General features: G+C 44.8%; 1 protein-coding gene across 1 annotated transcript in view; it reads left to right on the forward strand.

The window, feature by feature from the left end:
• The first annotated feature begins 2,609 nt into the window (after positions 1 to 2,609).
• The window catches only part of LOC146752800 (C-Jun-amino-terminal kinase-interacting protein 3-like), a 44,155-nt gene continuing 22,326 nt past the window's right edge, over positions 2,610 to 24,438 (forward strand). Inside the window, exons 1-8 of the mRNA XM_085531284.1 lie at positions 2,610 to 2,701; positions 5,252 to 5,275; positions 7,444 to 7,492; positions 10,607 to 10,853; positions 11,533 to 11,635; positions 12,248 to 12,366; positions 13,757 to 13,768; positions 14,004 to 14,013. Of these exons, the coding sequence (XP_085387410.1) occupies positions 2,610 to 2,701; positions 5,252 to 5,275; positions 7,444 to 7,492; positions 10,607 to 10,853; positions 11,533 to 11,635; positions 12,248 to 12,366; positions 13,757 to 13,768; positions 14,004 to 14,013 (656 nt within the window). The remainder of the gene's footprint in view (positions 2,702 to 5,251; positions 5,276 to 7,443; positions 7,493 to 10,606; positions 10,854 to 11,532; positions 11,636 to 12,247; positions 12,367 to 13,756; positions 13,769 to 14,003; positions 14,014 to 24,438) is intronic.

Genomic DNA, 24,438 nt, shown 5'->3' on the forward strand with positions numbered 1-24,438 from the left:
TAAGGACCAGGGCAGCTGGATTTCAGGTCTCTCTCAGTTCCTTAGAGAACAGTGCCTCCATGTCCCCATGCTTGCTGGGTGGCCACTCCCACGGCACCCACTTTATTTGCTTGTCTTGACTTTCTGATGCAGGGGGAGACACTGGCTGGGAGATTCTGATGGAGGAACAGCCAAGAAGCGTTTTGGAGCCAGACAGAGTGAGGAGCCGTTGGGTCCCTGTGCCCAGAGCTGGTGTTCGATCTCCGTAGGAGATGGAGCAGGATATTGCTGCAGTGCACTCACCTGAGATGCTCTTCTTCCCTGAGAACACTTAGAGTGGCATTAATTTTTAATGCTGCTGTCTCTGTTTCTTCTCCACGTGGTCGGCTCATTGCTAGTTTGCAGTTTGTTTGAGTACTTTGAGGCTGCAAGACAGACAGGACTAAGAAGAGCCTTAGTGTGGAATGTTTAATCTTCCAATCGGTTTCACTAAACTAAACCAAAGCAACGGTAGCAAATCCAGGAATCCTATTAAAGTTGACCTACATAGTGGGAATAAAATTGGTCTCCTGCTTTCTTTTGCTTCCTGTTTTACTGTTGAGAGTTCTGTGAATGTTTTCCTTAGAGTCAGTTAAAGTTTACTGCTACTCCAAGCACAATTCCTGCCTGGCTGGGTGGCACACGCCTGGGTGGGGAGCTGGGAAGAGATGGGCACCTTGTGCCAGGAGAGCTGCACAAGAGTGAAAGCCAAGCAAGTGAGAAGGGAGAGGGATTTAGCACTGGGCTGTAATTGGAAGTTTGTCAACAGAGCATTAGCATGGAGTGCTTCCAGCAAACCCTGAGAGGGGGCAGAGGGAAATACTGCTTTTCTTAGCATAGCTCCAACCAGTCCAAACCAAGTGAAATGGCTTCTTTAGGCCTGTTGCTCAGTGTGGCTGTCTTGGTTAGAACTTTTTCTTTTTTACTGATGCCCAGAGAAGACTGGCCGGGATTTTCTTGCTGTGAGGTCTCATCACTCACTGCTTCCATTCTGCACCAATTGAGGCATAACTCAACTTACAGAACTGAAAAAGTAAGACTCAAGTTTTTCTTAGCAGCTCTGGAGCTGAATGTGCCATCCTTATAGAATCACCTGTCAAAGTTGCTCTGGTTTTTACCATGTAACTCTCTACCCCTTCTCTGATGTGTGCCTGAAAAAACCTCTGGTCTGAGATGTGGGAAGTGGATTGCAAAGGAGACTGTGAGGTGTGACGGTTGTGGGTTGGTTTTCCACAAGGCTTGTATGTTTCCTGCAAAATTTAGATGCAACATCATTAATAGTGGGAACTTTCTGATGTCTGAAGGAGATTTCTGACGTAGGCACTTCTAAATGCGTGACCGTAGACACAGAATTTGGCTTTTCTGACATAAAACTAACAGGAATCCAAATTCAGCCTAGCATGATAAAGGTGTTGTTGAAGATGATGGAACCGTGTTGGTTTACATAACTTGCATTGGCCAGCAGATTATATCTTAATGATACACAAAGTACATCTTTTACTTTATTTTAGAAGATAAGTATTTCTAGCTTGAGTAAATGCTGTTTTAACTTAAAGCACATAGAAATTCTTATCTCTTGCTTTTTTTGTGTGTGTACATATATATATGTATATATACGCACACATAGTATAGGAGGAGAGAAGAGGAAAAGTCAAATACGTTTAGGTCTGTTCCTCATCCTTGCTTCCTTCTCTGGTTTTTCCCTGTACAGAAGTTCATAGAGTTTGAAGATGCACTGGAACAGGAGAAGAAAGAGCTACAAATCCAAGTGGAACACCTTGAATTTCAGACTCGACAGTTGGAGCTGAAGACCAAAAACTATGCAGATCAGAGTAAGCAAAGTTGTGCACCAGATACGATTATGTAGTTTGCTTTCCATGAGCATATACTTGCAGATATTCTTCATGTGCTGTTTTTTCTTGTTTGTTTTAATGTAGTTTGTGGAAAGCCTGAAATCTGTGGCTGTCCCTTTCTTTGGTATAAAAATCAGAGCAATCTACAGGGTGCGACATATCCACACTAGTGTAGTGCAGGTTTCATTGCTTCTCTTGCATGGACCATGTCTAGATCTGTATGTTAGCTGATGGGTGGAATCTTTTCTTGGCAGTTTCACGGCTGGAGGAGCGTGAATCAGAAATGAAGAAAGAGTATAATGCTTTACATCAGCGTCACACGGAGATAAGCTGTTGCCTGATTCCTTCCAAATAAACAAACTCTTAGCTTACCCATAAAACCACATCAGAGAATTGGGTTTTTCATCCTGACAGTGACTAGAGCTTCAGAAACTTGAGAGCATCAACATTATCTGAAGGGAGGGTGCAAGGAGGATGAAGCCATGCTCTTTTCAGTGGTGCCCAGTGCCAGAACAAGAATCAGAGGGTGCAAACCGGAACACGGGAGGTTCTGTCTGAACATCAGATAGCACTTTTTTAAAGAAATTTTAAGGAATTGGAAGTAAATGCTGGAAAACAATATTCAAAAAACAGAAATCACAGAATATCCCAAGTTGGAAGGGACCCATAATGATCATGGAGTCCAATGGAGTCTTTTGTTTTATTCTGTTTGCCTCATGTATTTTTTCCTCTTCTCAGATGATCCAGACCTATGAGGAACACATCGAACGATCCAAGATGCAGCAGGTTGTGGGAAATAATCAAACTGAGGGCAGTGTACCTGGGAGAAGGTAGGGCCATAACCTCTCCATATAATGTTTGCCATCCAGGAACTTATCAAATGAGTGCATATTTGCAAGAGAAAGAAACCAAAGGATCTTTCCCTGTGGGCATGGATTGTACCTGAAGCTTTTTGTAAGTAGTTAAACGCATTAGCCTTTATGTAACTTCTTCCCCAGTTTCTTAAGGGAAGATTTATCTGAGTCAGTCACTCAATAGATCTACTTATGCCCATGAAAGTGCTTTGTTTTTTTTCCCCTCTGTTTTCATAGCACCAAAGTGATCAGAGCCAGCCTCTGTTTAAAGGAATGGCAGTAGCAGGAAATGAAGTGTAGTATATAAAACCACTATATTAAAACCACATATAAAAAGATAATTTCAAATGAAGAAAAGAAGAAATATTCTTCCTATTTTCTAAACATAAGGTTATTTTAGTACTTTCTGTTTAGATCCGTAACATTTAAATACTAGTGTGTCCATTAGGTTTGGGATAAAGAAAGTGGAAGGAAGTGTCAGGTCTTGAAATAAAGAATATAAGCTCTCTGGAAGCTGTGGCTTCCTTTTGCTGGGTTGGAGTGCCTGGGAAGGAATTCAGATCATCAAGGTTTTGGTTGTGTATTGTAAAACAGCAGAGGAGAGAGCAAGAGAGACACAAACTGCTCCCGATTCCTTGCAGACGTGATGTTCCTTCCCCAGCCAGTGCTTGGCCTCCTGCCCGAGCATCGTGCTGTGAGGGGAAGGTTTGGGGGTCAGCCTCTGGTTCTGTACTGGTGCCTTTCTGGTGTGCACACAGGGCTGCTGGGGGGAACGGGAGTTTTGTTCACAGCTGTTGGTAACGTAACATTGTGTTAGAAGGAAGGGAGGATGCTGAAGGAAAATGGGCTCTGTAACTGCAGAACATCCATGTTTGAGACTTCTGCTGGGCTGTGTGCCTCTGCTGTCAGATGTCTCTGTACAAGCTCTTAGGCACACCCATGGTGAAGGAGAAACAGGATGGATTAGGTCTTTGTTCAGTCCAACTCACCTCTCCCACCTACCTGAAAGGTATGAATGTTTGTAGGAAGAACAGCTGTGCTGATGTGTGCGTTTCTGTCTTGTTGCCATCTCCATGTCTCAGCTGGGAACAGGGGGAGCTGGGAATTGCTGAGCTGGCAGGGTGCAGCATTGCAGGAAGCCAAGTGTCAGTGTGTGGTCCTGTTTCTTTTGTTCTGCAGAGAGCAGCTCAGCTCTCCTGCCATGGAGAATATCCAGCAGTGTTTCAGGGGCAGCAATATAGCAGTTTGAAGCAGTTATACCCTAAACTCCAGAGGCAGAGAGACTTATCTAGGCTTTCTCCTGCACAAACTCTGAAGGACAGCACAAATCTGTAGCGGATCTAAAAGGAACTGGAATAGGAACATTCTGATCTGGCTGAGTTCTTTCCATATAGTAAGTTCTCAGTGCTGTGTTTTCTGCAGAGCAGTAAATTGGTGTCATGTCAGAGAGTGGCTTAGAAAAATAAAACTGATTACAGAATACAGTGTAACCCTTTCCCATCTGAAGGTAATGCTTTTCTAGCAGACCAGTGGAAAAATATAGAAATCTATACAAGGAAAGAAGAGCAGAAGCTGGATGGTGGCCTCTGTAGGTGAATGGAGGCAGGCATGATGGGTATGGAAAGAGAAGATATGGGGTGAGAAGAACCAGTAGGTTGTTAGGATTGTGAGAGTGTGTGTTCCTGACAGCTCCCTCAATAGGTTGTTTCTGTTTTCCTCTGCCCCAAACCAATCCTGATCACAGCTGTAATGGTTGGAGTGTGTTAGGCTGGTTGCCCCCCCACACCCCGTTCTCTGGTATGAAGGACAAACCTTGCACTGAGGATTGTCTCTGTGTTGGAGGGATGCTATTCCATGTAACATGTTGCTAGTTCCTGGAAGAATGAGAAGAAAGAACAGCTCTCTGTGTCTGTCACAGCCCTTGCCAGGCCTCCATATGAATCTGTAGGAACAGCAGCTGGGAAGTGGGTCGCTTTCCTTCATTTCAAGCTTTGGGCTGTTCATGTGTGCTGTATTTGTGTATGTTTGTGCCTTTGAGGGTTGTGTGGTCCTGTGTCTGCACAGCTGCGTGTGGGTGAACACCAGCACTTGTGAGTTGGTACACTGATGTGTTTTGGGGGGGATATGGGTGTAATCTCTCAATGTCTTCCTACATGTTTGTGAGTGCATTTGGTTACCTTCACCTGTGGATGTGCTTGGGTGTGTTTTATATGGTAGACTGTGTAAATACATATTTGCATAAGGCTGTAAATGCACCAAGGGTGCTTCCTTGTCACTTGAGAGAAGATGGTGCAAGAACTGCTGGGGGGTGTGTGTGTCTGCTGCCATCTGAGGAGGGGAATGGGTACAGTGCACACCTCCAAGTAGTATGAATAAAAGTGCATGCATTCGCTGTCTCTGATAGGGCTGCATGTTTGCATGGTCTTCATTCTCTAATAGTTGTTGTTGTGTTTTTTGTTGGGTTTTTTTTGTCTTGCTTTTTGTGCAATTGCTGCTCTGTTTAGGCTGTTACGTTTGTCGCTGCAGTCATCGCCAGTCATGGAGGAAAAGGTAAATCCTACTGCTATTTGTTAATCATAGTTCTGGAGGTTGCTGTTGGGTGGTCGTGGTGTGATGCTGAAAGGTTCTGTGCTGGCCTATTTGCCCTCTTTGTGTACTGACATCTGCATTAGATTCACTCACATGGCACACTTCCCTTGGCTGGTGCAGAGGGAGCCAGCAAGCTGCTACATCAGGAAGGAGCTCATGCACCCAAAGCAGAAGGGGCAGAGGCTGGATTCCAAACTGGGATCATCCCTGTGTGATTGGACATTTGCACTTCACCTTCCAGATTACTTTAAAAAGTTGTCTTTTCTCCTTTAAATTAGAATCATCAAATCACCAAGGTTGGAAAAGATCCCCAATGATCCAAGTGTCCACCTACCACCAATATTTCCCTTCTAAACCATGCCCTGCCTACTGCATCTACACGTTTCTTGAGCACTTCCTATATGAGCACAAAATACACCTCTTTTCTAAGCAGGGCAGGAAATGCGTGTCACCAGTAACTGTCAGAATGCACATCTGACTTTGGCTGAGGCAGTGAGTTCTGCACCCTCAGCCTACAAAGAGGGCTGTTGCCACCTTGTAATGATGGCAAGCCTAGTAGTTCTGTTACATTTTCTAAGCTTTAAGGTCTTACAGGAGGAGCATTCTGATCCAGGTTTTGGCTACTGCAAGCCCTTATAGAGGCTTTTGCTGTTTTCCTCACAACATGAGGTGGAACTAACCAAGTGCTCAGAGTCCCCCTGGACCAGAAGGACGTGGGTGTATGAAAGTCACTCCAAAGGGCTGTAGTCAGCACTGAAAATTTATAGCAACCCTGAGGATATTCTGAACTACTCTGGGGACTGGTAACACCAACATCAGGACTGTGAAACTGAAGTTATCTTTCCTGCAGTTTTTCCTTGATGGGGCACAGTAAGCAGCCATTCCAAGCAGGAGCCATGCTGGCACAGCGGTGCAGTGCGCCGTGTCAGCTGGACAGTGCTCAGAATGGAAAGGCTGAGCATTGGTCTCTTCCGTTAGACATTTTGCTTTCACTTTGTAAATGAACTCTTTTCTGCCCCTGCCATGTCAGTGTGTTTGAGTCAGTCCTGGGGCAGCCTCAGATGCAGCTGCAGTTGTTTTTCACTCGTGGTCACAGATCACAGGATCACAGAACAGGTTGGGTTGAAGGGACTGCTGGAGGCTGCCGGTCCCACTGTGTGATGGTGGTAGCTGAGCTGAGTCTTGGTTAAATGATTGCTGTGTCCAGGAGCAGTGCTGTACTGGGCTGGCATGGAGCCTGATGGAGCAGGGAAGCAGATCGGTGTCTTGCAAGGAGGTGTTGACTGCTGCCCTGTTTCTGGAGTGTTCATGCTGACAAGCTACTTTCTTTTTTGAGTTTCCACCTCCACTGCTTGCTCTACATTTTCTCCCACTGGAACTTGGTCCCCAAATCTGTGCCAGCTTCCATATTGAGAATCAAATCCACAGCTTGCTGGTCACCTGCACTTGCCAGAAAGGAGAGTGATAAAGAAAAAGTAATACAGACATCTGGCTTTATGAGTGATGCATTTATTTATAAGTTTGTATAAATTCTGAATTTTGAGAAGACTGTAGTTGGATATGGAGGAGGAATCACAGAATGCAAGTATTACTTCTCTTGCTTAGTATTAGAAGTGATCCAAAACCCACTGATTTCTGCTGTTGGTGCAAACCAGGTTTGGGGTGGAATGTGCAGAAGTGGCGTGTAGGTGACTCACTTCAGCCTCTTTCTTCGTTCAATGATGCCCATTTTGTTGTGGGATTGTCTGCTGTGGCGTTTTCCCACGGTGCACCCATTTCTCAAAGGACACATTGGTTTGAATTTGCTCGGTTTCTTTGCACTTTTGCTTTTCCTTCAAACACTGCATGGGGGTGCTGATGTCAGTTGTGCCTGTCCTGGTCACTTGACCCCCTTTGACTTTCTAGGCAGATGGTTGGCTCTACCTGTAGACACTCTGGGTCTGAACAAACAGCACCATGGAGCTGTGGGTTTGGGAATCCACACAACTGCTAAGCTGGGGCAAGGAGTGCGGTTCAGTTTCTAATGACTAACATTTTGCATGAGCTAGTGTGCTGTTTCTTTTGTGTATGAAGCTCGTAAACAGCTAACAGATTGGCTTTCCCTCTCTCTCTGTTTCTCTGTTTAGCAGGAAGGAACGTCCTAACTCTCTGAATGTCTTCCCCCTCGCGGATGGCATGGTACGTGGGCAGATAGGGGCCAAGATCGTCCCAACACTGGACCACTGGCACCTGAGTGGCCTCGGGCAGCTGCAGTCCAACTCCAGCTACAAGGTTTTACAGACCATCACAGAGCAAGGGTTTCCCACTCTGCCACTGTCAATAGCATCCATGTTTTCATTAAGGTGGAGGTTAACCTGTGTCCATAACCCTTTGCAGCCTCTTCCTGCTGTGAGTTTACTCTTGTGGTGGCTGTGATGAGGTGGGAGGATGTCCCATCGCAGATCTGGTGTACAGTGTGGGATGGATTTATAAGGATCCTCATGCTTGTTACCCCCTTGTCTCAGTGTTAATGTCTTGGCTGGCCCTAAGTTGAAAAGAGTATATGTGAGGACAGTTAGAAATATAGTGAAGATAAAATTTTTACCTTTTTTAGCTTATTTGTGAGAGGAAATGATGGAACCTGCCTCCTCTCTTTCCCTCTCTAAGAGCAAAGCTTTTGCTCCTCAGATGGGGCTAGAAGTAGAGTTACTCTTGCTCTTCAGCAGTTGTTCTTTTTGTCTTACCACTCTTCTGGCCTTCCTATTTTCAGCTAAAAGGGGTACTAAACATCTGACTGCCCAAGTCCTGCACTGTGCTTTTAAAGCTCTTCACTTCCTCACACATCTGGTCTGCAGCTCTAGTCTTGTGCTGTCTATATCCAGTACGCCTGTCACATTCAGTGCAAGTGTGACTACTCATGGTGACATATGACTGCTATGAATGTTGAGCCTTTGCAATGCATTTTGGAGGTCACTACTGCACATTTGATGTTTAGGAGATTGACAGGTATGGCTGTAGGTAAGTGGTGGCTGTGGAGTTTTCTTTGGGTGAGCTCTGGGCAATGCAGTGTGCCTCCTGGACTGCAGAAGAGAGCTGTACAGTCGGTAAAATATCTGGAACAGTAATAGTGGAACAATCAGAAGGACAGTAGAAGGAAGATACCAGCGAAGTTTAATAGATGTTCTGGACTGCGAAGAAAAGTGCCTTGGTAGTGTTAACATTTGAGAGGAATTTCTCCAGGGCAGGTTGGTAGTCTTAATAAAGGACACTCTCTAGATGACTACAAACTACAAGTGTATAATCATAGAGTGTAATTACATTTGTAATAACTCCCTGATGTGTTCTGGGTGAGAGAAGGATAATGTCAACAAGCAGGAAGCTTGTATTCTCAATACAAGTATCACTCTGTAGATGCTGTAGAACTTCTAAATGACATCTAGATCCCAAGTCCAAGAATTGACATCTGCACATCCCTTTTGCAGGGCTGAAATTCTCACAGACTTCAGTTATGCTTAAAGGTTGTGGGTACAAGAAGGAGCTCTGAATCTGTTCATCCAACAGAAGTGTTTTTTTGGGTGGGGGAAGAGGTTTTATGATTGCACTTTATGCTTGGAACTCTTTGTTGTCCCTCTGTATGACAGAAAGCACAGCAGGTAAATTGCAGCTGAAGTGTTACAAGGTTTATTGGATCACGTTCCCAAAAAATGAACTAAACTATTAGAAAAGTAACTCACAAAACAGGAATCTGGAGTGGAGGTGAGAAGTGTGGTTTCCACATGTAGCCACAGTGAAGTGTTTCCATCTCAGTTTTGCTTGTAAAATCAGCAAATGTGCAGGGAAGCCATTGGAACTTCCATGTGGGAGCGTGGGGGCTGCTTGGACTGAATGTGCAGAAACCAAACAAGACATCAATAGATAAGCATAGTGGCCGGTCTAATTAAGGGAAGGTGTTAATAAGATTCCAGATTTAAAAAAAAAAAAAAGGCTGCAAAGGGTTAATATATTTCAGTATTTCTCTCATCCCATTTTGAATTGCTTTGTTATGTTGTGCAGTTAATGTTAGAACAGTAGAGCAAGACTTAGAAATTAGTGAACCAGCATCACAGCTCCGAGGATGGGAGGCCTGAAGCAGCTGCTGAGCAGTCTGAGCCTCTGCAGCAGTTGCACAGGAGGGGAGAGGCAAGCAGTAACAATTATAGCTGAGTCTGGGTGTGCGGCTGCTGAGCGTCACTGCACCCAATTGCAAGTCATCAGCACATAGAACTCTCCAAATTCATTTTGCCATCTCCCTGCTGGCAGCAATTAGAGTGGGCTGCCGTGAAGAAAGGAGAGATCTCATTTGGTACTGGGGATGATTACTGCATCGGTCAAGACATTAATTGGCTGACTTTGAAGCAGCGCTGCTTTAATTGACAAACAAGGGCTGCAGTGTAAAATCCTCACAAAGCCTTACAAGTCTCCCATGTTTTTCAAGAGGTGTTAATACAAGAAATGGGGCTGTAATGTCTGTAAAGCTGAGACTCACTCATGCACATTTCACAATGGAAGTCTGTTGCCTTCGTTAATTTGTCAGCTTCTTATTTTTGAGTTTCTGGGTCTTGCCTTATCAATTTGGGGAGACCACACCTGTTTCTTCTGTGCTGTCAAGCCAGACCCATGCTTGGCAAGCTTCTGTGAAACATCATGCGGGGACATAGGGCTTCCCCCACTAGCAAAATCGGACCATCAGTTTGTTATCTGCTTTGCTTCTGCAGCTTGGTGTAAGAAATACGCTGCTGTTCTCTCAACGCAGGGGATTCTCATTCTTGTTATGTCAGTGGCTCACTGTAATGGCAGCTTCTGGATCCTCTAAGAGCTCGCATCTTTCCCAAGCAATGTCCGTGTTACCTTCCAGTCTTGGGAAATGCTGTCCTGGCTTACTGCGAGTGCCAAAGCCCTTCAGCTTCTGCTGTAGTCAGTGGCAATTGGAGGTGCTTTTCACTTATGAAAAGACCTTCTTCCTTGAGGTGCATGATGAAGAGGTCGCATAATGATGTGGCTTGTGAAGATAACTCTTCATAGTAAGAGAAGAAGGATGTCAATCCTTTCACAGGTAGGATTTGCTTGCTGAGTTCAGCATGGGAACTCACTGCTGCATTCTGGTTGCAGTGCCACGTGTCTCCAGTGAACGCTGGGCATTTAGTCAGTGCAGTGAGCAAGGCTCATTTTGCTTAATGCTTTAAGGCAGCCATATACCAACAAACCGGAGATTAACTGAAATATATAGCTCTGCTTTTCCCTTTTTATTCTTTCCCTACCCTGGAATTGCCATAATGTCCCCAAGATGAAATGTCTGAATCTGGGCAGTCCTCAGCAGCTACCACGCCGAGCACCACTGGAACCAAGTCCAACACTCCCACATCATCTGTGCCCTCTGCTGCTGTCACACCCCTGAATGAGAGCATCCAACCCATCAGCGAATACAATGGCACAACCAAGAGCAACAAGAGGACACGAGAAAAGCGGAACAGCCGGAACATGGAAGTCCAGGTCACGCAGGAGATGAGGAATGTCAGCATAGGTATGGGAGCTGGAGCATGTTTATGAATACAGGTTTCTGAGGTTAGCATCAGAACCAGAACCTTTTCTGTGTAATACAGAGGAAATTCCTGTGCTAACGTTCACCAGCTGTTTCCTAACAGGTTGAGACTATAAAACAACGTGCAACATCCTCTAGTGTAGCATTTGAATAAAAAGACTCACAGCTGAGTCCAGTTCTGTATTTTATTATTGCTTGCCCACAGTGCCAGCCTCAACCAAGCAATGAACGCTCTTGTTCTCATGGGCTTTGTAGATTTTACTCCTGGGGCAGCTTGGAAAGGACAAAAATGTCACCTCTAACACATTAAAGGGGCTAATGTAGTACACAGGTGACATCCTTAATCCTTCGGGAATTCTCTATGCAAACAGACATTGTGTTTATGTTGCTTGCCTCAGCTTTCAAATGTCTTGGTTTCTAAGTATGTTGGTTTCTATGTAAGTTGGCAAAAGGGGGAGTCCCTTATTTTCTTCCTCAAATATTGGTCTTAGGCTACAGATTATACAGAAACCAGGTTAGATTTCATGCACTGAACTGTGCAGTTTCAAAGTGAAATTTTAACTATGTGCAGCACCATGACATTGTCAAGCTGTGCTATTTGCAGCTGCAGAAATGCCTTTAAGGAGCACTGTTGCCATAGATCATGTGTTGTCTTACGTAGGTATGGGAAGCAGTGACGAGTGGTCCGATGTTCAGGACATCATAGACTCTACTCCTGAGCTGGATATGTGTCAGGATCCCCGCCTGGAGCGCCCTGGTAACAGGTATTGGTTGTGACTTTCTGCTCTTGGCCCTCTGTCTTGTTTTTGTGAAGGGTGGATATTGTGGTCCAGAGCTCAAGATGCAGCTGTTTCAGAAAATGCATAAATTCTGCCTAATGCAAAAATGAGGTGCTGGCAGCCTTTGAGATCTCCAGGGAAGGCACATATCAGTAATATGGAAGGATCTGTGTGAGTGGCCCAGGCTGCTCTGAGACAGGAAAAAGGAAATCCAGGGCTGTTCACAGCATTTGAGTCCTTATCTGATCTTACTGCTGTGAGGGTTGCTGTTGAAGTTGGTGGGAGTGTAGGCATCACTGCACAGCCTTAGGACTGCCAGTGGAAGGTTTTCTATGAATTTTTGAGTAGTTATCAGCTATTTGAAAAGGCATCAGCGAGGCAAGGCTGAGGTCATGCAAGGTAGGTATTGGTACATGGTATGGGGAATAAAACATTCTTTTTCCTTTACTTACTGAATTCCCTCAGTCAACCCATGGCAGAATCCACTCTCAGAGTTTTGACTGTACTGGTCTGTGATGCTCAGTATTTCAGAGTTATGTTCTGGCTTAAACATCACCAAGTAAGAAGAATCCTTGCCTTTCTTTCTTCCAACCACAGCCCAACCCAGGGGATTGTGAACAAAGCGTTTGGCATCAACACAGACTCCCTCTATCATGAACTTTCCACAGCAGGATCCGAGGTGATCGGAGATGTTGATGAAGGAGCAGATCTGCTAGGTAAAATTTGTTGGGACTGTTCTGTTTTCTCTGAAGCAAAGACAGCTCCGTTAGGCTTCTAGAAGCATTTAGATTCACTCTTTTTTCCGAACTTGGATGTTTGACCTTTAGAAAATGGCATGGAATTTGGGATACACTGTGACTGAAATATGCACCTACAGCAGTAATTCTTACCCAACAGCTTGAGTTAATGGCTGTGTATTTGGGCTGTCTTTGTGTCTGTAAGTTATTTTCCTTTGTTTGAAGATTGCTTCTTCCCCTCCTCCCACAAATCTTCACGCCAGTAATTCTGCATTCTGGCAGCTTCACTTGGAATAGAGCTTTTCTTGGAAGTTTGCAAGAAAAAAAAACCCTTTTGTTAAGATTTCTTTAAGTTTAAGGGGAACAATTGTCGTTCTCGTATGGAAACATCATAGATTTCACTGCAGTTTTTACCTTCTTAGTCAATCCAAGAGAGTTTTGCATTCTCCTTTTAGGCTGATATTGAAGGAGCTTCTTGTATCTGAAGTCTGATTATGTTCTATGTTCCCAATGAGGACTTTGAAGCAGTCAGAGAAGCAGCTTTGTGTCAGGTAGCAGTCTGATAAAGCTGTGAAAGTGTAGCAGTCCCAGCTGCTTGTGGGTTGTTCCCCCTTTCTCTCATATCTCCTTTCCTGGTCTTCATTATCCCTTTACTCTGGACATAGGGTAGGACTAACAGTTGGGTAATGGGCCCTGCGAAGTCCTTTTTTTCAGTGTTAGGGTGGCCTCCTGTGTTTGCTTGGAGATTAAAATCTTACTTCATTTGATGGGTGTTTTATGGTGAAAACAGCAGTTGTTACATTAGTGGTAAGTTCATGTATATAAATGATGTTTTTCTATACAGAAGTTTAAATGAAATTATCAGACTGAGCCCTGGCGCTGCTGTTGGAAAAAAAAATGTTGTAAAATGCAGCTGTCCTTTGCATGCTGAAATGTGGCTGAAGTGCACGTTTAATTTCAGCAGATCTGTCTGCTAACAGGAGAATGATCACAAAGGGAGGGAAACAAGAAGGCAGTGGAAACTGGCCGTTCTGCGCTTAGTGCTGTGTGACTGAGAAAAGAAAGGTTTATCCAGGCTGAGATGCGACTGTCTGAGACTCGTGTCTGGAAGGCTGGGGGTGGCTGAGGTGTGTGGCTGCAGTTCTAACAGGGGTTCCCTCTCCTTGGTTTTTTTGTCCTGTATGTAGAGTCGTGGCAGTTCCCGTCCTTACTATTTCATGCCTTTTGACACTGAAATGGCTGAATCATTGTTAATTCTTTTTTTTTTGAAACAAAATTTTAGTTTTGTTGGTTTCAGTCACTGATCGATCCTTTTTTTCACTTCCTTTTTTCCCTTGTCTCTCTGTGCTTCGCTGGACATGGCCCATAGGGGAGTTCTCAGGTGTGTATCTCTGCTCTGCTCAGTTTCCTTTCTTGTTTGTTTTTACCTCGTTGAGACTCAATGATATGGTATGCACGTGTGATACTCCCCTGCTCTTGTCCAATCACGGTTGGCTTTGCTGACTTTCTCCCACCTTTGCCTTGCTTGGTTCCTTGCACTGGCGGGTTCCTGGGCAGGAGGCTATTCCTGCTTGGTGTTCACGTGTCTGCTGTGTTTTGATCCGCTTTTTGTGTAGCTTTCTGCAGGTTTTGACACTGGCCCGTCTCAAGGTCTTGAGAAAACCACGCTGTGCCTTTCCTTTGCTTTGGGGTGCAAAGTGCCTCATTTTAGGGCAGGCGCTGTGCTCTGCGCTGAGCTCAGCTGAGCACAGGATTTACATAGTTCACTCCTGTTCTTCAAGTAAACAAGACTGTGAGGAGTCCCTCTGCTTGCATGATGCTCACTATGAGTTTCTTAATGCATCCTGACCCACAGCTGCAGTGAAAAGAAAGACTTTTCTGTAGGGAAGAGAGTGGCAGAACCACAGGCCTTTTTTTGTTTGTTTTGTCTTTTCAGTAGGAGTTTGAAGTGCCGCTTCTGTTGCCTTTTGTCCCATACGAAGGTCAGCAGGCCTAAATTGCAGAATTTTCACCTCTCTGTAAAATGCATTTGGGTACTGATAAAAAAAATAATTAGATGAAATCAAGGAAATTGCTGTTGATTTCAGTGCAAACTGGATGAAGTTTCACCTGTAATAAGGACAGGCGACTTGGGCTGATATGGTACAAAATCTGTGGCATAATTGTGCAGTGCTGAGCTCTGTCACATTCCTCTGCACGGAACCTCCTGATGTTGGGTCTGTAAGGTCGCAAAAGGGAGGAAGGAACAGCATCATCTTCTCTCTTAGTTAGATTGTTTGGGCTGTCACTGTAGGCCATTTTTGGGTGGTCTTTTCTCAGAGACTCCCCCTCTGAAGTGGCACTGGAATTTATCTCAGTAGCAAAGTGGATTTGGATCTGTGCAGGAAGGCCAGATAACAGCTCTGATATCCCTCCCATTTTGTTTTTTCTCCTGCCCTTCCTTCACACTGTTCATCATGTCTGTTGACTTGCCATTGTGGTGGGGTTGGAATGCACAGAGATATTTAGTCCAGGGTAAGTGACCTAAACATGATAGCACTGAGTGTAGGGTAAGCCAATCTACCCAGCTGCTTGGTATCTGAAACAGATTGCTTCATGCCCATGCCAGCTGATGAATGTCTGCAGTTCACAGCTCTTGGCCAGTGCATTCAGTCAGCAGGTTTACCACTGCATCACCATAGAGCAGTACTTTCAGCTCCTGGTTCAGACAGCCTTTCTGATTGCACTGGAATAGTTTAGAAGTAGGGGAGCAATCATTCCAATAATATCTTTATCAATCAGCTTTGCATGACAAAATATTACAAATAAACATTCATTATGGGAGGAGCTGTTTGTCATTGGGTGGAAACATCTGCAGAAGCATGTTTAGAACATTATTAATCAGTAGAAGGAGATGTTTGGTTGATTTTTACTTAGTAAATCTGGCAAGAAGAGCAAATGAAATATCTTGAATTGCTCAGCACTGACCCAATTATGAGTGCAGGAACAGAAGGTGATACTTTTTCAGAGATCTTGCAGCAAACATTGACCACGTTAGCCTGATATCAATTGAAATAACGGGGCCTTTGCTCCTGACAGGTGCTGCAGTGAGATTTACCAAGAAGAGCAAAGATGTAGAAAAGATCTGCGCTCGGCTGCGTGAGGAAGCCAAACTTCAGGCTGAGCTTTCAGACACAGGTGCTACTATGGAGTGGATGAAGGATGGGAAGGAGCTCAAGGCCAGTGAAAAATATGAACTGCACATTGTGGGGAAGAAACACACCCTGAAAATTCACAGTGTCTCAATGGATGATGCTGCAAGTTATCAGTGCATCTGTGAGGGGGATAAAATGCTCTATCAGCTTTCACTGAAAGGTATGTGACAGTCTGGGCTGTACTCTTCCTGCCCAGGGCCAGCAGACTGCATTCACCTGACTCCCCAACAGTCCAGCTGTTGTCAGACAGCATCTGGGGTGTTTTCAGTGGCTGTTTTGACTTGAACTGGCCAATCTGCTTTGTAGAGCCATTTGATTTCTGTGTTCTGTCCTGTGATTCGTCCCTAAGATATAGAGGAAATCAAGGGAAAGATAGGAAAAAGAGCATCCCAGCCTTCCTGCTCTTCTCTCAGGGTGGCCACGAGAGATGATGTAAACAGCTCTTTTTGTAGCAGTGATCCCAAATGTAGAAGAGACCTGTGAAGAGTCACAGGGATGTTTACTTAGCTGTCATTCCATGGTGGGCTTTTTCTGACACAGATGTAGAGAGAAACTGAACTTTCCCACGCAGGTCTCTGTTTTGCTGCAGGGTGTAGGTCTGATCTCTGAGATCCACACGCTGGGCCTTGATTGCAATAAATGAGAGCCCTTTGTTTGCTCCAGTGGAAGACTTTCCATTTCTGCAGTACCCTCTGCAGATGACACAAATGCAAATGAACCTTCTTCCCAGCAACAATTGCCTTTTTTTTTTTTTTTTTTACACTGAGTATGCATGAGGTTCTTCATCATATTCTGCTGGCTTGTCACCCTTGTTGGTCCATGGAGAAACAACAAAGCCCTAGAGTAGTGTATGCACTTTGGCATTGGAGAGCTTACTTAACTGCCTCTTCTCAAAGAACAAACTCCAGAGAGGCATGGAGACAGCTCCAAACAGAATTGAATATTGGGACTAAATTGATGGAGAGCAAAACTTCCTGCCAAGGCTTGTCAGCTAGTCTTCATTTTGCTTTTCTTCTCTCAGTCATGTTAGCATAATATTTCATACTGGCAGGTCTGCCCCCAGAATTAATTGAATTAGCTGATGGACGTTTCCATGTGCTTTGCACTGTAATGTGACTATCAAAAGAGTAATCAATGCTGTTATTTTAAAACCTGTGTTGGCAAGCTGTAAGACAAACAACTGCTGTTGGTAGCTTGGTTACTGCAGAATCAGCTTTCGTGCATCTCATAGATAGGGAAGAGACCCTTAAGGGTCAGCTAGTTGGACTCCCCCGCAATGAACAGGGGCACCGCAGCTCCATCAGGTGCTCTGAGCCCTGTCCAGCCTGACTTTGAACATCCTCAGGCTCACCAATCTTATACCCATGCCACACACTCGCAGTATTTCACCATTCAGCATGGCCACTTGTATCTTCTCTTGCTGTAAACCAGAGCTAGCTGGTAAATCATCTGCTGTGCGGGTCAGCTGTGTCTCTCCCATGGGCATCACGTGGCTGCTGGGAGGCTCTGAAGAGCTGCAGCCAGAGGTGTGTCACCCGCTGGGCCTCGTGCCCAAAGGAGCCCACAGGAAAGTGTTGTTGCAGTTTGTCATGCACTGCACTGCCATGAGACTTGACGTGCCAGACATCCTCTGACACGTGACCTCCTGCATCCAGGCAGGACATCTGAGACGTCTCCTTCAGCCTGACGTGGCTGCAGTTTCACACTGGTTTTACTAAGGAAGGAGAAGGCACGTGGATGAAACTCTTTTCCTGCTCTTCCTGGCATTAGCTCATAGTACAAGTAAAGCACTGTCAGGTCAAGCCTGGAGGAGTAATGCTTGTCACTGACATGTTCCTGTTCAGGGTGGAGCTGGAGGGTAAAATAACACAAGAAATTGTCATTGATATTCAATATCTGTGAAATTCAGCTGGCTGCATTCACAGAACCTGGTGTTAAGATCTGTTTTCTGGTTTGTATCTTGAGCCTCTTTTCCATAACCCAGTCCTCATTTATGAACTGAAGCTCTACTGAAAGCCTTTCGCTGTGTATGCTCATGCTGCAGTGCAGCGCTTGTGACCTCTAACAGCACATTCACGTTCCTCTGATCACAGGATCCTTAAGGTTGATTAAGACCCTCTAGTCCGACTGCTCACCTATCACCACCGTGATGCTCACCATCAGCTAGCTAAAAACTCAGCAGAGATGATAGATCAAGCACTACACTGGATTTGGGATGGCTAGAGATTCCTAAGATATTGAAGGATTGCTTGCAGGTGGTGTTGGCTCAGGTATTCACCCTGCATCCCACCTCCCGTTCTGTTTGGTTGAGAATCATGCATTCTGCAATTTCACTTTGTAATTCAAAGACCCTGGCTTTATCTGTTGAAAAACTGATCTAAAACAAGCCAAGAAGACTCCGTTGGAACTGGTTGATGCAGAACAAAGGCATCCCCAAAGGAAAAGTTGCACTGTTTGATGAACATTATTGGATGAGAGCTAAGCTAAGATTTAAAAAGTTCTGGGGCTGTCTGTGAGCATCAAATACAGAGGAAGCCTGCATGATTCCCTGAGAATGGATACCTCCTACTTTGGTATCCAGGTTGGGTTAAGGGAACACTAGCAGTAACTCCTATCAGAAAATGTCACATGGCTCAGACAAAAAAGCCATCAGGAGGGCTTAATTAATAGCACCAAATGGTCACAAGATGGCCTTAGGGCAGGGAAGTAATCTATCTATGTGATATTGATTGATGCTGTTAGTTCTTAAAAGCTTGACTCTAGAGGGACTGTTCTTCTTTGGTCACCTAGTTTTAAAAGAATAGATGTCTCCTGTCTATTACAATTTTTAACGAGTTATTTGTTCACTGATGCCATAAATGTGCCTGGCATAGCAATTGGCCTTGGTATATTGAGTGACTGAAAGCAACAGTTGTTGCTCTAAGAAATGCAATACTAAGCTAGGTCTGCCTGTAGCTGACAGCTATCAGCTTGCTTCTCATGCAGGTTCTGTCTGGATGCAATGAAGGGCATGAAATACTGATGTGCTCATCAAACGCTGCTTGTTAGCTTAGAGACAAGGTGTTAAATAGGTTTGTTCATGTATTGCAAACATGTTACTTCATTTTATTAAGTAAAATGAAGCTGCCTTCATTTTAGCTTCAGAAGAACATGTGCAGAATACAGAATTGATTAAAAGAAATAAGAACTGTCTGCATAGAACTTACTCTTTCCTTACACAGGAGAATCAAGCAGATGTTTGTATGTGAGTACCTCCAGAGGTGAAACTCGATCACCCAAATGTAATGAGCAGAGACATTACAATCAGTTCTAACTGTATCTTCATGCTGCGCTGAGTAAGCCTGAGTCAGGATGTAAACCACTTTCTCTTCTTTTCTTCAGATGAAGCCATTAATTTTGTCAACAAGCCCAAAACGACTCCAGAAATATCAGTCAGTCCTTCTGAAGACCTGGAGCTGGTGTGTGAGGTGTCAGCTGCAAGCGGAGCTGTCATATGGAAGAAAGATCAAACAGAGGTGAAGCAGGACCAGAGGACAACCATCATCTCCCAGGGGACGCACGGCAAGCTCATGGTCAAAAATGTGACCCTGAAAGACCAAGGGAGCTACAGCTGTGAAACAAAAGATGACAAAGCAACATTCCAAGTGAAAGTCAGAGGTGAGAAAATGCTTGGAATCCCAGAGATAAAGGAACGATTCATTTTGTGTGTCTTGCATTTGGAGGATCAACTTACAGCCTCTCTGGTGAAAAACCATTTGGCTATAGGACTTTCTTTGTCATCTAGTGTCATAGCTACACTTTTCTACATGTGCTTTTCCATCCAGGAATGAATTACTGCAACAAACCATAGGCAAGGAGGGTAACTTGTGCAGCTCTTGTAGTCATCTGGTGTCTGCAGGGTTACAGTGCAAGAGCACAGCAGGCATGCAAGGAGTGAGAAAAGGGGAGGTGTTTGAAGAGATCTGGTTACAAAATTTGAATGACACAATTAGGTGGAAAATGCCACTAATCAGACTCATAAATGGCCTGGGTTGCAAAGGCCCACAGTGCTCATCCAGTTCCAACCCCCTTCTTCCTATGTGCAGGGTTGCCGAGCAGCAGCCCAGGCTGCCCAGAACCACATCCAGCCTGGCCTTGAATGCCTGCAGGGATGGAGCATCCACAGTCTCCTTGGGCAACCTGTTCTAGAGGGCCATTCCCTTCTGATTTACTGGAAATGTAGAGAGACATCAGAAGAAAAAAAGAGAAGGGAGGAGGTTCAGCAGTGCATGCAGGTGTTCTAAATCTCATGTCCAAATCTGCTATCAGACTGAGAAATGTTTAGCTTTGTGATATGATGTGATATGATATGATGTGAAATGATATGCTTATCATTTCCCAAGGCAAAATAGAGGGGAAAGTATATTCCTGTCTTAATGAGGCATCACGATGCTCCCTGTGAAGGGCAAATATAGTGAAAATGGGGAACTGGAGTTAGCTCTGCAGCAGACTACAGCAAAATGGTGTGACTGTTGTGATGTCCCTGCAGAGAAAGAAGACGTGTTTACCAACAAGGGCAAGGTACAAAAAGAGGTGAAGGCTGTACTGACTCAAAATGCCACGCTGAGCTGCGAGGTGGCCAAGGAGAAGACGGAGGTGAAGTGGTGCAAGGAGGGGAAACCGATCACCTGGAGCAAGAAGTTCAAGGTGGAGTCAGAGGGCAAACAGCGTCGGCTGGTGGTGAGCCAGGTGGAGAAGAATGATGCAGGGGAGTACAGCTGCGAGGCTGCTGGCCAGAAACTCAACTTCAAGATTCATGTAACTGCTAGGAAACATATTTTGGTTGATATTCTTTGATTATTCCATAGTCTGGCTGTGGAAACGTCTGTGTGAACGTGTCCTCTTGATTCTGCCATGAAACTGTTTTGGGGAGGATGAAAAGAAATGCTTACAAATGTGCAGCTAAAATGATTATTTGTTTTTAACAGTGTTTCATCCAGCTCTTCCCCTACGACTACTTTTATAATGAGCTGTCCATAGATGTCCAACTGTGATTTGTACAATGTGCAACACTGCTCTACCAGTTGATATTTCAACAGTAGTAGTTACAGATCTCTACTGTGGCTGCACTGAGAAGGTTTGGTTGTCGGTGTCCTAAGAACTTTTAGTCAGAGGCATTGCACTTGCCTTTGGCTTGTTGAATCCCACGTTGACGACCATTCATTCCATGTTCTGTAAATGTAATGACCAGTCATGAATCCATTGATACCTTTCTAATTGTACGTTTCTCATTAGTCTGGGAGTTCAGAACAGAGGCAGATCTCTCACTCCAGCTGCAGTAGAGATTGCTCTGGTGTCAGTATATTTTGCACATGATCCGGTAAATTTTAACTTAGACTCCAGATAGCCATGGGCACATCAGCTGCATTCTGAGTGACCATTAGTGAGCTGGCTGATGACGAGGGTTTGTCTTCTGTTTTATTTGTAGCTGCACTCTGCTGGTTTTTGCTCATAAGTCAGCTTGTTCTCTGTTAACTTTACAGTTCTTGTCTTGTATTCTGAGCTGATCAGGACAGGGAATCTGTTTTCTCCTCTTCTTTCTTATGGCAGTGAACACATTGGAGCTTAATCCTGGTCAAGGTTTGGCTTTTGATCAGCTATGTGGAGGAGCAACTGTACTGGGAGTCTACTGCCTTTCTGCTCACACAGACCTGGTGTCCTTGCAGGGCATAGCTTGCGTTCTGTTCCCTTGTAAAGGTTGCAGTCTTTGCTCTCTCCATCTTGGGGCATTCTGCTCCTTCAGTCCCTGGTGTGCAATATATCTCTGCTCCTGTAGTAGACAGTTTTGCTGCTGCCTGCGGTGTAGACTCTAAACTATCAGCTTTTACTGTTCCCACACCACATGGATGTGATTCTGGGGTCTTTGGATCTGTTCCGTGAGTTGTGTAGCTCATGCTTTTGGCTCAGGAAACTGGCAGTTTCAGCAAAGAGTGGATTACAGAAAGGGTAGATTTGGGAGGTATCTGTCAGAGAAAATGAAATATGAACGATAACAGAAAGACTATGGCAACAGCTGGAATCAACCAAGTTAATCCTCAGCAGCCAAAGCCAGCCCACGTCTTATTGCAGAGGTGTAGGGAGAAAACACAGCAATGTAGTGCTTTTACACTGGAATTTTGCTAGCTGAGGGCTATTATTAGCTGTTTGCCTCAGAAACCAAAGGTTTTCTGTTCTCTTTCAGACCGGATGAGCTCATGGCTGCACAGGGTAATGTAATACCTCCTCCACTGCCATACAAGGAGAGTGCTTGCCTAGCTACCGTTTCTCATGTCTACCACCGTAACATGACGTGCAAGTCCAGCCCTCACTGCAAAATGATGTGGTGTGAAAGTCAGGAGGGATTATGAGTACTCTTGGAGTGGTTGGCTCTTTCACTACAGAAATCCTCATCTTACTAGCTTCTCCCAAAGTGCAATGGCTTTCTGAGTCTTAATTTCTCCTCTTACCATTGCACTCAGAAAGCTTTTCAGGGTTCCTCTACCCCAGGGTTCCACTGGTAGCACAGAACACTCCCATTTTAAGGACATGTTGAATGTTAGGTGCTGAGTGTAGAGCATTACGGGATGCAGATTAGACCTTCTTGCTTAAAAGAAACAAGTGCTGCACACCTTGGAAACCTATCGAAAACTAGAGTAAAAAGGGCTGATTCTGCCATCTCATTATCTCAGTATTTGTGGTGCACGCTGAAATCCTTATTTGAAGTGGGCCAAAGCTCCATTGCATTTGTGAGAAGTTTTGCATCACCTGGTTGGTCTAGGCCATGTTTGTTGTCTTGCTAATAAGCAAGCCTTCTGATCTTCATCAAATCATTGCGTTTGGAAAAGACCACAAAGATCCCCACATCCAGCCTCACCCCATCCCACCATGCACACTGCCCACGTCCCTCAGTGCCACATCTCCATGGTTATTGAACACTTCCAGGGATGGTGACCCCACCACCTCCCTGCAAAGCTGTGCCACCACATCACCATTCCTCTTCAGAAGAAGTTTTTCTTAACATCCAACTTGAACCTTCCCTGAAAATCATCAGTCAGAACAGGGGCTGTTGAAGATGGGCGGAGAGAATGATGCTTCTACAGTCAATACAAGCAGGGAGATCAAATGTAGAGTGTGTCAACTGCATTCTTGCATTGGCTTGCTGCCCTGCTCCCTCGCCTTCAGTGGACTGCAGTGCTGGTGGTAGAGCTGTGGTGTGAATCCTGGGATTGCACGTACTGCAACGGTCAGCAGCACAGCAACTTGAGCTGAACTTACCCTCCTGGGCAGCTGCTGCCACTCAGAATTCAGACAGCATGCAGAGGAGAAAGTCATGAAGGAAGGGAAAGGGATGGCAGCAGAAGGCTTCACAGAGTGACAGCGGGGAGGAAGGAGATAGGGGACAGGTCATGGAAGGGTTTGCCATGACTGCTGGGGAGCAGGAGCCTTCCCGGTCACCTGAGCTGGGTATGCCTGAATATGCTTGCATGAATGATCTGAATGAGTGGTCTTCCATGTCTGCACTGCAAATAAAAGGCAATGTAAATCCCCCTCACACCTGCTAGTCCTGCATTCATGCTTGGAGCCTCTGTCTTGGTATCAGCATCAGGACCCTGGGATCTTTCCTGGGACCCAAACAAGCATAGGAAGCTTATTCAAAATTGCTCTGCTGTTAGAAGCTGGCTAGCACTAGAGAAGTCCATGATGTAAGTACGTCAGAAATATTCTGCACTTCTACAGCCTTTTGTAGGGCAAACCGTGGAATAGAAATGGAAGCCCATTTATTTAGGGTTTATCTGTTCTCCCACGCCTCAAATAGGAACTAGCATGAACGCTCTCAGCAACCAGTTGTTGGTAAAAGGAGAATCAGATAAAACAGTCATTAAAGTAATTAATAAAAGATTCAATGTATCAATCGATCCCACTTAGCAAAGTGATTAACTGAATCACCTTAACTGAAGTGTGTATGCCTAACTAATTACACTTGCTATCTTTCTGATGCTAACTCCATTTGTTGACACAAAGGGTAAGGTGGGCTTTAAACACTTTCTTCTATATGTGTTAGGTATTAAGAGGAGATGACCTCAGCCAGTTCTCTGAAGAATCAGGGGTTGCTGAGAGTACAAAACCATGCTTTATGCATAAAACCGAGCTACAAAATCTAATGTAGGCCAAGTATTCACCATATTAAGGGCTATATCATAACCATAGGGTAGAGTCAAAAGATGGTTTTCTGCTCTTAAATTTCTATGGTTTCCTGATTTTGAGGTCTTCAGTTCATAATTGAGCTGTATTTGGCTGATCTCCAGTGCAGAGTGGAGCGATATCAAAAAGACAGACAGATGAAGATCTGTCATTGTCTTCATTAGAAGAAATCTGAAAATTAGGAGTCCGAGCTGATAGTAAAGACTACCCAGAGGGATGGGATGACCATAGGGACTGTGCTGAGGATGCATTATAATGTGTGATAAACACTGTGAAGCAGTGTTGCTCCAGGAAATGGTCCAATACAACATAGAAGCAACTTTTAATGTCTTCCAGTCACAAGTTGTTCATATCTAATGTATATTTTACCTAATGTTTTCCAGTTCCAGAAGCAGAGGATGCCTTTATCAACAAGCAGAAGGTGCAGAAGGAGGTGAAGGCTGCTCCAACAGAAAATGCCACGCTGAGCTGCGAGGTGACCCAGGAGAAGACAGAGGTGAAGTGGTACAAGGAGGGGAAACTGATCACCTCGAGCAAGAAGTTCAGGGTGGAGTCAGAGGGCAAACAGCGTCGGCTGGTGGTGAGCCAGGTGGAGAAGAAAGATGCAGGGGAGTACAGCTGCGAGGCTGCTGGCCAG

Source organism: Coturnix japonica, unplaced genomic scaffold (assembly GCF_054131305.1).
Source record: "Coturnix japonica strain WE unplaced genomic scaffold, WE-NBRP24 Scf041, whole genome shotgun sequence".
Taxonomy (NCBI): domain Eukaryota; kingdom Metazoa; phylum Chordata; class Aves; order Galliformes; family Phasianidae; genus Coturnix; species Coturnix japonica.